General features: G+C 39.8%; 1 protein-coding gene across 1 annotated transcript; it reads left to right on the forward strand.

Annotated features, from left to right (window-relative positions):
- The first annotated feature begins 302 nt into the window (after nt 1-302).
- LOC120290541 (putative disease resistance protein RGA4) lies at nt 303-6,499 on the forward strand. The gene is made up of 2 exons (XM_039306837.1): nt 303-390; nt 2,800-6,499. Exon 2 carries the CDS (start codon nt 2,819-2,821, stop codon nt 6,497-6,499), a length of 3,681 nt encoding a protein of 1,226 aa, XP_039162771.1. The 5' UTR covers nt 303-390; nt 2,800-2,818.
- Nucleotides 6,500-12,843: the final 6,344 nt, after the last annotated feature.

Here is a 12,843-nt window from a genome sequence, read left to right on the forward strand (position 1 = left end):
GCTGATGTTTTGGTTTGTAACTCGGAACATTTCACTTTTAGCGCTAAAACTGTTCCTACTAAAATATGATTGTTCCATATGAAAGAATCATTCTGTCGAACAAAAGAAAGTAATCAGACGTGGTCCCTTTTGAGAATGAAATGCAAAGAAATCCCTTTCTTGTGTTAATGGTAACTGACGAGGCAAAGAAAGGGATCAATTCCCAAGTTTCCTTCTTGTGTGGACATAAGAAAGGAATGTTCCTCTTTTCTTTCTCTATATAATGTGCAGCAAGGACAAATGCAGGCCGCACTCAAGAACCATTCCTTCACTATTTCTTATCTTGTTGCTTGCATTTCATTCGGGCTCGCTGCTGTCAAATTCGGTCCTTCAATATCACCAGTACTCCTGGTAATTTCTCTCTCTAAGTTATTTTTACCATGCATGCATCGGATTATTGTTTTAAGAACCATAAGATCTGATTTGTTTTCACCAGAATTTTCATTTGCCTTTGCAAGCATGTTAGACTAGTTAACACTAGGAGCACGCGCAATCTAAGACAAACTGTTCACGAACCTTGGACCCGACTGCGGTGGATCCCATATGCATATTGTTTTAGGCCTTATCTTGTAATCTGCGTAAAAGATGAGAATTCTTATCTTCAACAAATCTAGTTGGTCCACCTCCCCCGACGGATTTCTAGGTCCACACTTTCACAAGAACAACTAAAGGCTTATTTTTGTTTTATTTTTAATCTAGTCTCGTGTGAAATAACCTGTAACAACTAAAGGCTTATTTTTGAAAATCCTGGCAGAGCAAGGAAGGTTAGAAAGAAATGGAACGAGATATAACTGAATCGGTATCCATAGAAATTTTGAACATGCAACTAACGTGGAAGGGGGAGTGACCAAATCCAACAACTAATTGCGATTAGGAGCGAATAAGAATGTGCAACACCTGCTATCCTTATTGAAGATCTCAAGCATCTTGCCAAATGTTTCGTGAAATCTTCAATTTCATGTTGGGACTCGTGTCATTACTCATAATTGGACTTGATTTCAAATGATTGCCATTCTATATTTTTTTTTTCTTCGTGCAGAATAGGTTATGTGTTGGAGTGCATGTGTCTTACTTGCTCGATGTGATATAGAATAGAACTTGAGTGTAACACTAATCAGAAAAGTGGCTTGATATAGAGTTTCAGACGAGATTGTGCACAAATTGACAAGGACAGTGAACCTTAGACTTAATATCTTCATTTGTCTTGTTCTCTGACAGGTACGATTTTGCAAAGGAAAATTAAAGCAAACGAAAATTTTCTAGGTTTATAACGTAAGCTTTAATACCGACTCTGTCATACCTCAAATTAATCCCAAGAAGAATTATTGGTCATCTTCTCAAAAATAAAAGTAAAAATAAAGGATGAAGCATATGAAAAAATAAAAGTGTTTGTCCTTGGAGACGCAATTTCATTTCACAAATCTCGTCTGCTTCTGGGTATCGGGACTGTTAGACAAATTGTTAGATAGATCAATCTGCTGAATAAGTATTTCGATAACTTCAACACCAGCATTTCCATTGCCTTTGCAAGCACGTTAGACTAGTAAACAGAGGAATCACCAAATATCTTTGACAAACCAATCGTGGACCCTGGACGCGACCTCGGTAGTCCAATATGCATTTTTTAGAGGCAAGCTAATAGTATGATTAAACAGCAAATTCAACAAAGATTTGATTGTGTATATTGGATAGAGCTAAATGAGAAGAAGAATATGTTTGGGGATAGAAATAAGAGCCCTACTTAAAAGACAAGAGAGATGACTTTTCTTATAGTAATTGTTAAAGAAAAGCTACAAATTTGAATTAAGTGAAGGATTCTAAATTAATCAATATGGTTACAATAAGAAACTAAAAAATAAGAGATTGTCTACATATGGTATATGCTAGAAAAAAAGAGAGGTATGTCTGACATTTTGCCCCTTCACGGTAATTTTTTTAAAATCCCTAAATATAGGATTTTACATTGCATAAATGTGCAAGTTTTGAAATTGCCTATTATGGGAATAAATCTGTAAGGCAGTTTTATTTATTTATTTCGAGAATAGGGAACAGTAAAGGAAGACGACAAAATGTAGAAGCATTTATTCTTAGGAAGCAAATAATTTTGAGAGATCAGCAAGGAGAGTGAACTTCCTGATCAACTGTATTGTTTTAGTAATATAATACCAATATTGTCATGTGACAATATGAAGGAGAGTTTTGAATTGAGAGGTGTAGTGTTGGCATCAAAATGTAAAAATCCATCATGTTACCTAAGCATAGAACTTTCTAATTTCACATAAAGAATCCCTATCCTAATGTGCATTGCATATATATAATCTTATATGCACATATATATATCAATAACTAGTTAATCGTAGGTCACATCTTAGAGTACCCGAATCACAGCAAACTAATACTTCCTAGGTTTATAACGTAAGTTTTGTTACCAAATTTGTCATCCATGAAAGCCATCCCAAGAGTATAAAGAATGATAGGTCATCTTTTGACAAAAAGGTAAAGAATGAAGCCTTTGAAAATATAGAAGTGTTCTTGCGGGCATCGGATGCGACCTCGGTGGGTCCACATATGTTATTTAGACTTGCATGGATGACCCGAACTCCTATGTATGACAGGTAAAGTCAGTCATGTAAGTTGATAATTAGATTTGTCAAGTTTTCGATTTGCCAGTCTTAGGTGAGTATCATCATTAACTTGTTATACATGTCGTGAGAAGTCTCTAGCCTTGGACCGAGTAGACTAATATCTTCCTATCCACAGAGAAATAGAGAGAACCAAAATGGCGGAAGCTGTCATCGTCGGTATTGCTGGAAAGATCGTTGCTTATCTGGTTCCCCAAGCACTAGATAATGTTGGAATGTTATGGGGCATCAATCATGAACTCGAGGCACTTGGGGACACTGTCTCCACTCTTCAGTCTGTACTAGACCATGCAGAAGAGCAATACCACCGGAGTCCCCAAATCAAAGATTGGGTTGATAAATTGAAAGAAGCTTTCTATGATGCACAGGACGTGCTTGAAGAATTCAATATAGAAGCTATGCGACGAGAATTGAGGGGCCACAATGAAATGATGAAGGAGGTAAGGACATTTTTCTCAAGTTCAAACCAGCTTGCTTTTAAAATGAAGATGAGTTACAAACTAAGAGACATGAGGAAGAGAATAGAAGCCATTAAAGCTGATAAGGGATTCCACTTGGATGAGCGCCCTGAGAGAGAGTGGAGGAAGAGAGAAGAGACGCATTCGTTTATACATGAGGAACATATTATAGGGAGAGAAGATGATAAGAAGATGATCATGGAATTTTTACTAGACTCAGATGTGCAGGAGAATGTTTCCATCCTTCCGATAGTTGGTATTGGGGGGCTTGGAAAAACAGCTCTCGCTCAAAGCGTGTATAATGATGAGATGGTCAGTAAACAGTTTAACTTGAAAATGTGGATTTGTGTCTCTAATGACTTTGACATGACAAAAATAGTGAAAAATATGATAGCTTGTGCAAAGAAGAAAGAACCAACCGAGGTTGTGATGGAATTGTTGCAAAATGAACTGAGGGAAGAGATTAGTGGAAAGAGATACCTCCTAGTTTTAGACAATTTGTGGAATGTAAACCGAGAAACGTGGTTGAAATTAGAAACTTTATTGTTGGGAGGTGCTAGAGGAAGCAAGATCCTTATAACTACACGCCTTAGTTTGGTTGCGATGATCACCGGCACTACTTTGCCTCATCATCTCGAGAGCTTATCTGAAAGTGCGTCTCTCAAATTACTAATGCAAATTGCTTGTTGTAAAGAAGAGGATGTACAAGATCCCGACATGCTAGCTATTGGTAAAGATATAGTAAGAAAGTGCGATAGGGTTCCATTGGCTATTCGAATTGTTGGGAGTCTACTCTTTAAGAAAAGTAAGCATGAATGGTTGCAATTCAAAGAAAATGAGCTCCCAGACATGTCTAGAAGGGAAGACAGAATAATCTCAATTCTTAAGCTTAGTTATGACCATCTTTCTTCACATTTGAAACAATGTTTCGCGTTTTGTTCATTGTTTCCCAAAGATTATGAGATAAATAAGCAGACTTTGGTCAATCTTTGGATGGCACAAGGATTTATCCGGCCATCGAATACAGGTCAACATTTAGAAGACATTGCTCATGGATATTTCATGGATCTACTTTGGAGAAACTTCTTCCAAGATTTTAAAAAAGAGCCATTCATGGGGAAGGAGATTTGCAAGATGCATGATTTGATGCATGATCTAGCCTGCGTGGTTACCGGGACCAAGTGTTGGGTGGCATGGGATGATACAAAACTCACACATGAAAGAACTCTTCATATATCCTATGGTTTGACTTTCAATTTGAGGGATGTACTTCCAATCTCAAGCTTGAAAGCATGTGCATTGAGAACAATTCTATCTACTACTAGATATTTGGAAGGAAGTGAGCAAATAGAAGAAAGAAAACCAACAAGTGAAGCAGAACTACGCCAATTAATCCAAAGTTTCCAAAGGTTGCGCATCTTGGATCTACATGGCACAAAGGTTGAGAAGGTACCAAAGTCCATTTGTGAGTTGAAGTATCTCACTTATCTCGATCTCTCTGACAACCATACACTCAAAAGACTTCCTAACTCCATCAAGGGATTGCAAAACTTGCAAACACTTAATCTCCACTACTGTGATGCCCTCGAAGAATTGCCAAGTGATATAAGGAAGTTAGTCAGCCTTCGGAATCTAGACATAGATGGTTGTTCAAAACTTAGTTATTTGCCACGTGGACTAGGGGAATTGAGTTCTCTGCATAGGCTAACGCGCTACATTTTGCCTAAAGATAAAGCTCAAGCTAAGAATTATTGCAAACTTGGGGAGCTAAATGGGCTTAATAACATTCGGGGAAGACTTTCAATTGAAAATTTGAGATATGTAACAAATGCAAAAGTAGAATGCAGGAATGCGAACTTGTTGGGGAAGCATTCTCTAGAATCTTTGGAACTTACTTGGAGATATTTCAATACTAATGATGCGGTAATTGCGAATAGAGATGAAGCATTATTGGATGGACTGAGGCCACCCTCAAATTTGCAAGAGTTGACAATCCGGTACTATGAAGGTGAGACCTTTCCAAGGTGGATGATGGATAGCCTTTTATCTTTCTTGCCACATTTAGTTGAGGTATGGTTTTGGAATTGCAAAAGATGTAAACGTCTCCCCTCATTGGATCAACTACCTCGTCTCAAGTCTTTATATATTCATGATATGCCTGAATTGGAATGTCTCGAGTTGGACCAATCATCCCCTTCAACAGCATCTTTTCCTATTCTATTGAAATTGGAGATCGGTGGATGTGAAAAATTAGAAGCCATGCCACTAGCTCCTCATCTCGAGGAGTTAAATCTGGCTTGTGCTCATGGAGCGTTGTTGATAAATCAAATGATGCCTGGCCTTAATAAGTTGAAGAGACTGGATATCTGGTGTAGGAAGTTTCTAGAATTTTTGCCTGAGAAGTGTTTCCAAAGTCTCACCTCCCTTGAGTCTCTTCGCATCATTAATTGTCATCAGTTAACTTCCCTCTCACAAGGTATGCGGCATCTAACAAGCCTCGAGGATCTCTCTATCGAGCAATGTGCGGAGCTGGATATGTCCAAAGACGAAAGTGGCAACGTCTTGGATTTCCATGGACTTCATAGCCTTCGCTCCATGGAAATCTTTTACCTTCCCAAACTAGCATCTCTCCCACAGTGGCTTCTTCAAGCCAGCAATCTCGAGCGTCTCCATATTTCGCGATGCCGCAATTTGAAGGATGTACCAGAGCAGATTGAGGCCCTTCGATCACTTCAACAGCTTGAGATTTATTGTTGCGACTTGTTGACATTATTACCTGAAGGAATGCGAGGGCTCACATCCCTTACTCACCCTAGAATCGTGTATTGCCGCAATTTGAAGGCATTGCCGGAGCATATCGAGGCCCTTCAATCCCTTCAATGGCTCATAATCATGGAGAGCCCCTTGTTGACATCATTACCCGAAGGAATGCGAAGGCTTACATCCCTTACTCACCTAGCTCTCAACTACTGCAATGAGCTGGATATATCCAAAAACGAAAGTGGCAACATCTTGAATTTCCATGGAGGCGTTCAAAGTCTTCGCTCCATGGAAATCAAGGGCCTTCCCAAACTAACATCTCTCCCACAGTGGCTTCTACAGGCCCGCAATCTCGAGCGTCTTGGAATTTGGTATTGCCACAATTTGAAGGATATACCAGAGCAGATCGAGGCCCTTCAATCACTTCAAAATCTTGAAATCACCGGGTGCTCCTCGTTGACATCATTCCCTGAAGCAATGCGAAGGCTCACATCCCTTGCTCACCTAAACATCGACGATTGCGAAGAATTAGAGAAGAGTTGCAAAAGACAAGCAGGCAAGGCCAAGATTGCTCATATCCCGAACATAAGCATTGGATGACGGGTCTAGCCCTAATTTTCTTCACTGAAGGTATGTGGGACCTTATTTCCCAGATTTTTACATGAATAACTTTTCAAATTGTGTTTCGAATACTTGATTTGATTTTGGGGGACATGGACAGATCGCTGGAGAGAGAGAGAGAGAGAGAGAGAGAGAGAGAGAGAGAGAGAGAGAGAAGGGCTTGCGACGTGATTTGGTCATGGAGAGAGACAACAATGCCCACTGAGTTCAGCATATGATTTTTAACTTTGAATTGTTGGTGCTTCTAGAGAATTTCTTATCGAAGTTGAGTACATCTGTTTGGCGTTATCTGAATTTGTTTCTGTATCTTTTGATCTATTGCTTGATCTGGTGAAGATGAGTCGGGTTTTCTGATTTGGCTTCCCGAATTGGACTGTTGCAGCTCTAAAAACTATTATGATGTGTGGTTGGTGGCTGCTATTTCAAATTTTCATTGGCATTTTGGTTTTGGATCATCATGCTCTGTATTGGATGAGTGGGGGTCTGTACTTTTAAGTTGTTTGTGCAAAATTGTTCATGACAATTGTGTTTAAACCTTGCTTTTTATGCTTCAAAAATGCAAGTTTTTCCCACTTGAAACTAGTCTTCAAAAGGGGTTTCATGAGATCAAGCTTAGGGAAAAATTGCTAGCACTTGCTAAAGAGACCCTTTCTTTTGAAGTACCCTGTCCATTCTTTTATCTTTTTGAAATTAAACTCTCATACATAACAGAAGGCCATGTCGTACAAATAGAGCTCGTCGTTTGAACTATCTTCCATGAGATTAAGCTCCCAGGTTTTTTGTTTCAGTAGATATATCTATTGCTCACGCTACTTTATTTTTCAGCTAGACAGAAATGGCATAGATTTTGGCACCAATGACATAATGGCAGTTGAGGATTACAAAGAACTCCCTGACCGCTAGTCCCATGACAGCAAACACATGGATTTCTCTCTTGCTAAAATAGAGGATGTGGAAACCCCAGGAGCTTTTCTAAGTTCAGGGTGTGTGCTTTGAAGTCCAAGAACAATACTACTGTAGGCTTGAGAGTCTTCTCAACTTGGATGTCACGCCCTACGCTGATATGATAAGTGCAAAATACATTTGGTATGTTTTCATGCACCAAAACCTAAGTGCGATGCACAACAAAATGAACAATACTGGAACTATGCTGTACTCACCTAAGAATTGCAGGTCGCCCAAAATTGGAAGAGAGGTGCCAAAAAGATTCACGTGAGGACTAGCACAAGATATCTCATATCATGTGGATGGAGTTGATAAAGGTATCTATCAATACTACATGATTCGATTGGGCGACATGGACAGATCGCTAAAAGGTTTGGACATTACTTTATTCCTAAAATTGTTTGAAAAATGAAGAAAATTCATACTTTTCTTCATCCAACTCTGAGCTTGTTAAATCTGTTTTGCGACTCATGCTGTATATAGTGTGCAATGTGCTTATGTGATTTCACAAGGAGCAAAATGCCTGCACAGTTTTGGAAAACTTCAAAAAAACTTTCATAGATGAAGTTAAGAAATGTTTCTCAAGAGAACGGCTTCTGGTTTGCTTCCCTTAAAAATAACTTTATCTCATTGTGTTCCCACATAATCAGAGGTTTTGACATAGATCTACATAGCAAATCAAGGGTATGATTAGCGACAAAAAAAATTGTAGTGTTTTCCTTTTTACGTGCTACATGCTGCTGATCTATTAATTCGTTAAATCAGTTGATCCCTAGACCTATCAAGCACCCATCTCAACTTCCAAAGTGAAATTGCTATGGTTCAAGTACCGGTCAAGCTCCATGGGAGGATAGAGAAGTGATCTTATTGTTAGCATTTGACAACCATTGACATTCTTGGTTTGCTTCTCAGCCATTATGCAGAGGTTCTCAAGTAAATCCTTTGCCAATTGTGAGCAATATCTTAAGCAACGAGTAAATGTTTGACATTAAAAGAGGCCTTATCATAGTTGGACTGGGAGTCTAATCTATGACTTCTTCATTTCGATCACTGCAAGGTTGTCCTGTTCATTATGTTTGGTTGACGATTTACATGGACTTCACCTCTTTGTGACAGCAATGTCGGCAAAAGAAATGCGTGCTGTGTGAGGCAGCATGAATGAATGAAGCAGTAGCCATCATTGTCGTGTCTTTTGATGACTAAATCAATCACTACCGATTTTAAGTCTTATTTTGTGGACCTCGTGTGGAATCTATTTCTTTTGTATCCACTCGTCTCAGATTTTTCTTGTTTCGTGACTTCAATTTGTCATACTGATTGTGACATCCCGATTTTCCAATTCTGGTATCAATTAAATAAGTCGGGCATTTCATCTTCGCGTCTATAGCTTTCTTTTCTGAGTTGGCCACTTACGAGATAACTAGTCTATCAGATGAAGCCGTTAAGGAATCTAAACGCAATAGACTTGAGAATTCGACCAGAAAACGACTGCTCGACCGTGCTAATCTGCAAGGGTCATTACGGCACAGACCGATTAGAGACCGGAGATAGGCCGATTCAACAGAACCATGTAATTCAGTGTGGGTGATTCCACCTAATTGCACAATTCTTGTTGATCGGCACTAAACCGATTTCTCTATCGTTTTGGTACCTTGTGTCCGTATTTGAAACCTCGAGATTTCTACGACAATCAAGAGTCGACAATGTGTCGAAGATGCACTTTGTGGCTTGAAAATAATCAACCACGAGTCAATTGCACGTAAAATTCTTAAAAGCTACCTCGGTAGGTTAGGACGCGCTAAAGTCGCGCCGGTCGAATTTAACCGTGAAATTGAACCCGATTATAGAAATTGGAAGTTCTGTCAATTCACAATTCATTTTAGGAATGTCGACTCATCTCCGAAGATTTTTCTACAAACCGAGATTTTTGCGAAAAGTAAAGTCAGGCCGTTTTTGTTCGAGATTGTCAGAGGGCCGTTTTTAATTGAATCTTCGGGATGCAAGTTGGATCATTTGACGGGGAAATGTCATGAGAAGGCCGAGGACACATGGGTTGATTTAATTGAGCTTCAATTGGATGGAATTGAGTGAGAATTGATTGAATTTGATGCACAAATGTCTAAAATTCGTATGCCATGGGGCTAGGGACATTTTGCACCTATTGCCAAGCTTGTAGAGGAAGATTGGAGGAGAGATAGTGGCTGAGGTCATGTGGTGTCATGGTGGGGACAAAGCCAATGAGAAGATGGCAAGTGCTGAGCTCTAGAGAGCCCAAGGAGACCCCCCACTCTTCAGCAGCTTATTCTCCCTTAATCCAAGGCTTTCTCCATTGTTGTTGAAGGAGAGAAGCTCAGCAAAAACTAGAGGAAACCGAGCTCACCAGCCCCTCCATCGTCGCACGCCCGGAAGGCCATCGTCGGCCGTTTTCCTCCCCTATTTTCTCCTCGTTCCAGTTTCTGCTCCAGCCGACCTTTCGCCAAAGATCTGAGTAAAACGTTAACTTCCCGGTTGAATCAGCAAACGACCCACCCATCTCTGCGAAGATGACATCCATACCGTTCCAGAGCACCTCGCTGCTCGCCGGAACGATTCTCCGACCGTCCCGTACGTCCGCCCGAAGCCGCCGCTCGCCGGACCGTCTGGACTCGCCTGGTTCCGCCTGTTTCGCCCGTTTCGTGGTTTTCATCCATTTTCTCCCCATTTCTACCCTACCTCCACCCATACCAACCACCAGCAAGATCCCCTTGACCCCCGGGAGCCACCGCTTGCCAACCACCCGCTTGCCGGAGCTCCGATCGACCCGTTTTCGCCGTTGAAGTTGCTTTGGTTTCTTCTCTGCAGCCTTCAGCCCCGCATCGAAGCGAAGACAACAAGAAGTTCCAGACTTCGAGGCCCGTTTTCAGTGTCTTCCCGGCCTCTGTTGGTGTCGCCACTTTGGGGTTTATCGACTGCCTTGGTGTCGTGGTCGCCGTGAACTCACCGGCGCGCAAAACCGGTGAGTTTATCCTCTAATTATTGCTTAGTGAGTTAATGACGCTTAAGGGGTGTTTAGATTAGTCTAATTAGGTTTAGGTGGTTAGATTAGATTATTTTCATGTAAATTAGATTAGTTGTATGATTAGCTTAATGGATGTTTAATTAGGGTTAATTGTATGATTAAATTAGTGTAATCTTGTTTAAGCCCTAATTAATTCTTTTTAATTAATTAATTATTTCGAATTTATAAATATTATTTTATTAAATTATATTATTATAATATAATATTTAATTATTTAATTTTCGGAATTAAATTTAATTATTTAATAATTTTGAAAATTTTGCCGAGATGGCCTAGGTTGTTAAAATTTCGCACTGATCGCAGCAGTGCAGTCGGTTTGTGTTAATTGTATGTTTAAATTGAGAAATTGAGTGATTGATGATTATGATTAATAATTCCAAAAGTGTGGAATTGAATGATATTGATGAAGTTGTGGTATTTAACTTGAAAATACCCAGTGTTGGCTTTTAGCACCGTAATTGGTTTGTATGACTAGTTTGAATCGTTGGTTATTATTGGATTGAATATCCAGTTCTATGGTTTATATATATATATGGCAGCTTCTGGTGAGCTAAGATCGTTTTATCAGCTTGTGCGAGCACGATCTATCTATACAGCTTGTGCGAGCTATCTATCAATTACAGCTTTGGTGAGCTATCTATCTATACAGATTGTGCGAGCTATATATCTATACAGCTTGAGCGAGCTACCGTCTATATATTACAGCTTTGGAGAGCATGTGTCGTATTAACGATTGGTTTGATAGACGGTATTGAATGATAGATAGTAATGGTTGATAGATAGTACGGATTGAAATGGAAAGATAGATAGTATGATGGAATTGAATCATTGCGAATGATTGGATTGATTGAACGATATAAGTGCCGGTAGTTTCAGCTTGTGCGAGCATTGTTTGAATATGAATTGTGCTAACGTGCAGGAAAGGGACTGAGGCGAGGTAAGCCCTCTATCCTATTTGTGTGGCTAGAGCGTCCTGAGGCGTATTTTCTTCCTAATTGAGTTTTAGAGGGTAGGACTCGCTGAGACGTAGTCTCATCCCGATTGTGGGATAATATTTCAGGTCCCTAGATGACGGTCGTGGAGGACTGGAAGTCCTGGAGTTCGGAAGGTGGAGGCTGAAGAATCGGCGAACGTGTCTGACAAGTTGGTCATAGGACAGTTCCCTAGTTGTTGAGCCTATTTATTTTGTAGACAATCCAGTGTTGTATATAAACTTATGTGTTTATAAGAAAGCTTGTTTGGTTGTGATTGATTGCCTGCTTTTCTATCCCAAGTTAAATGTTGTCAGGAGATTTGTTTCGCTTTCGCATACATAATAAAATTGAATGGGTCGGCGACGTGTCCTGGGAAGTCGCATTTGTATCGACTAGAGTGGGATGTTCGCGCGCTTGGAGGATCGGGGCGTGACATTGATAATTGTTGTGTTTGGTGGTCTTGCTCTGCCATGGTGATATCTGATGGATATTTTCGCCAAGGTTGTTGGCAAGAATAATTTGCAATTATGCCAAGTTTGTGGAGGAAGAAAGTACTTCAATGTGATCGCCTTTTGATTTAGAGAGGAAAGAATTAGGTGCACTGTCAAGATGCACAAGTTGATCATCCATTATATCTAATGTAATATCATAATAACATGCTTGCTAATTGATCCTCGGTAAGGTGGTTAATCTCTTAAGTTGTTGCACTCTGCAGTCTACTTCCTTCAACTCTGTAACTGCCCTCAATTTTTTGCTTGTTTGCAAGCTCGCTTTTGTGAATGAGGCTTGAGAATAACCTTGAAATGGTTCCAAAATGGGAAGCATAGTTATGCCACTGTTTTTAGTTTATTATTCAAGGAAATTTGTGGTAGTTTCCTTAGGGAAATCGATAAGACTCACTATTTATGCTTCAAAATGTAAGCTGTCCTTCCTGAAACTAGTCTCCAAAAAGCGGTTTTCAACTTTTCGGCGATGGCACTTGCTAAGGAGACGCCTTTCTTTGAAGTACTCAATCCATTCTTTTTATCTTTTCAAAACTGAACTCTCATGTATACCAAAAGGCCAAGTCATACAAATAGAGCTCGTTGTTTGAACTATCTTCCATGATATTAAGCTCATAGGGTTTTTGTTTCAATATGTATGTCTATTACTTCACTGCTTTATTTTTCAGGCTAGGCAGAAATGGTGTGAATTTTGGCACTGAGGACACAATGCCAAATGAGGATCACAAAGAACTCACTAACTGCAAGTTAGATCATCTGAATAGGTTGATGAAACGAGAAAGGGCGTTTCGATTAGTTTACGGACTATTATTGTTCGTTTGCGGGTTATTTGCAATTCATACA

The sequence above is a fragment of the Eucalyptus grandis genome, chromosome 2 (assembly GCF_016545825.1).
Source record: "Eucalyptus grandis isolate ANBG69807.140 chromosome 2, ASM1654582v1, whole genome shotgun sequence".
Taxonomy (NCBI): domain Eukaryota; kingdom Viridiplantae; phylum Streptophyta; class Magnoliopsida; order Myrtales; family Myrtaceae; genus Eucalyptus; species Eucalyptus grandis.

Excerpts from the sequence above, each read along its gene's own strand:
- LOC120290541 (XM_039306837.1), top strand. The coding sequence starts at position 2,819 with ATGGCGGAAGCTGTCATCGTCGGTATTGCTGGAAAGATCGTTGCTTAT.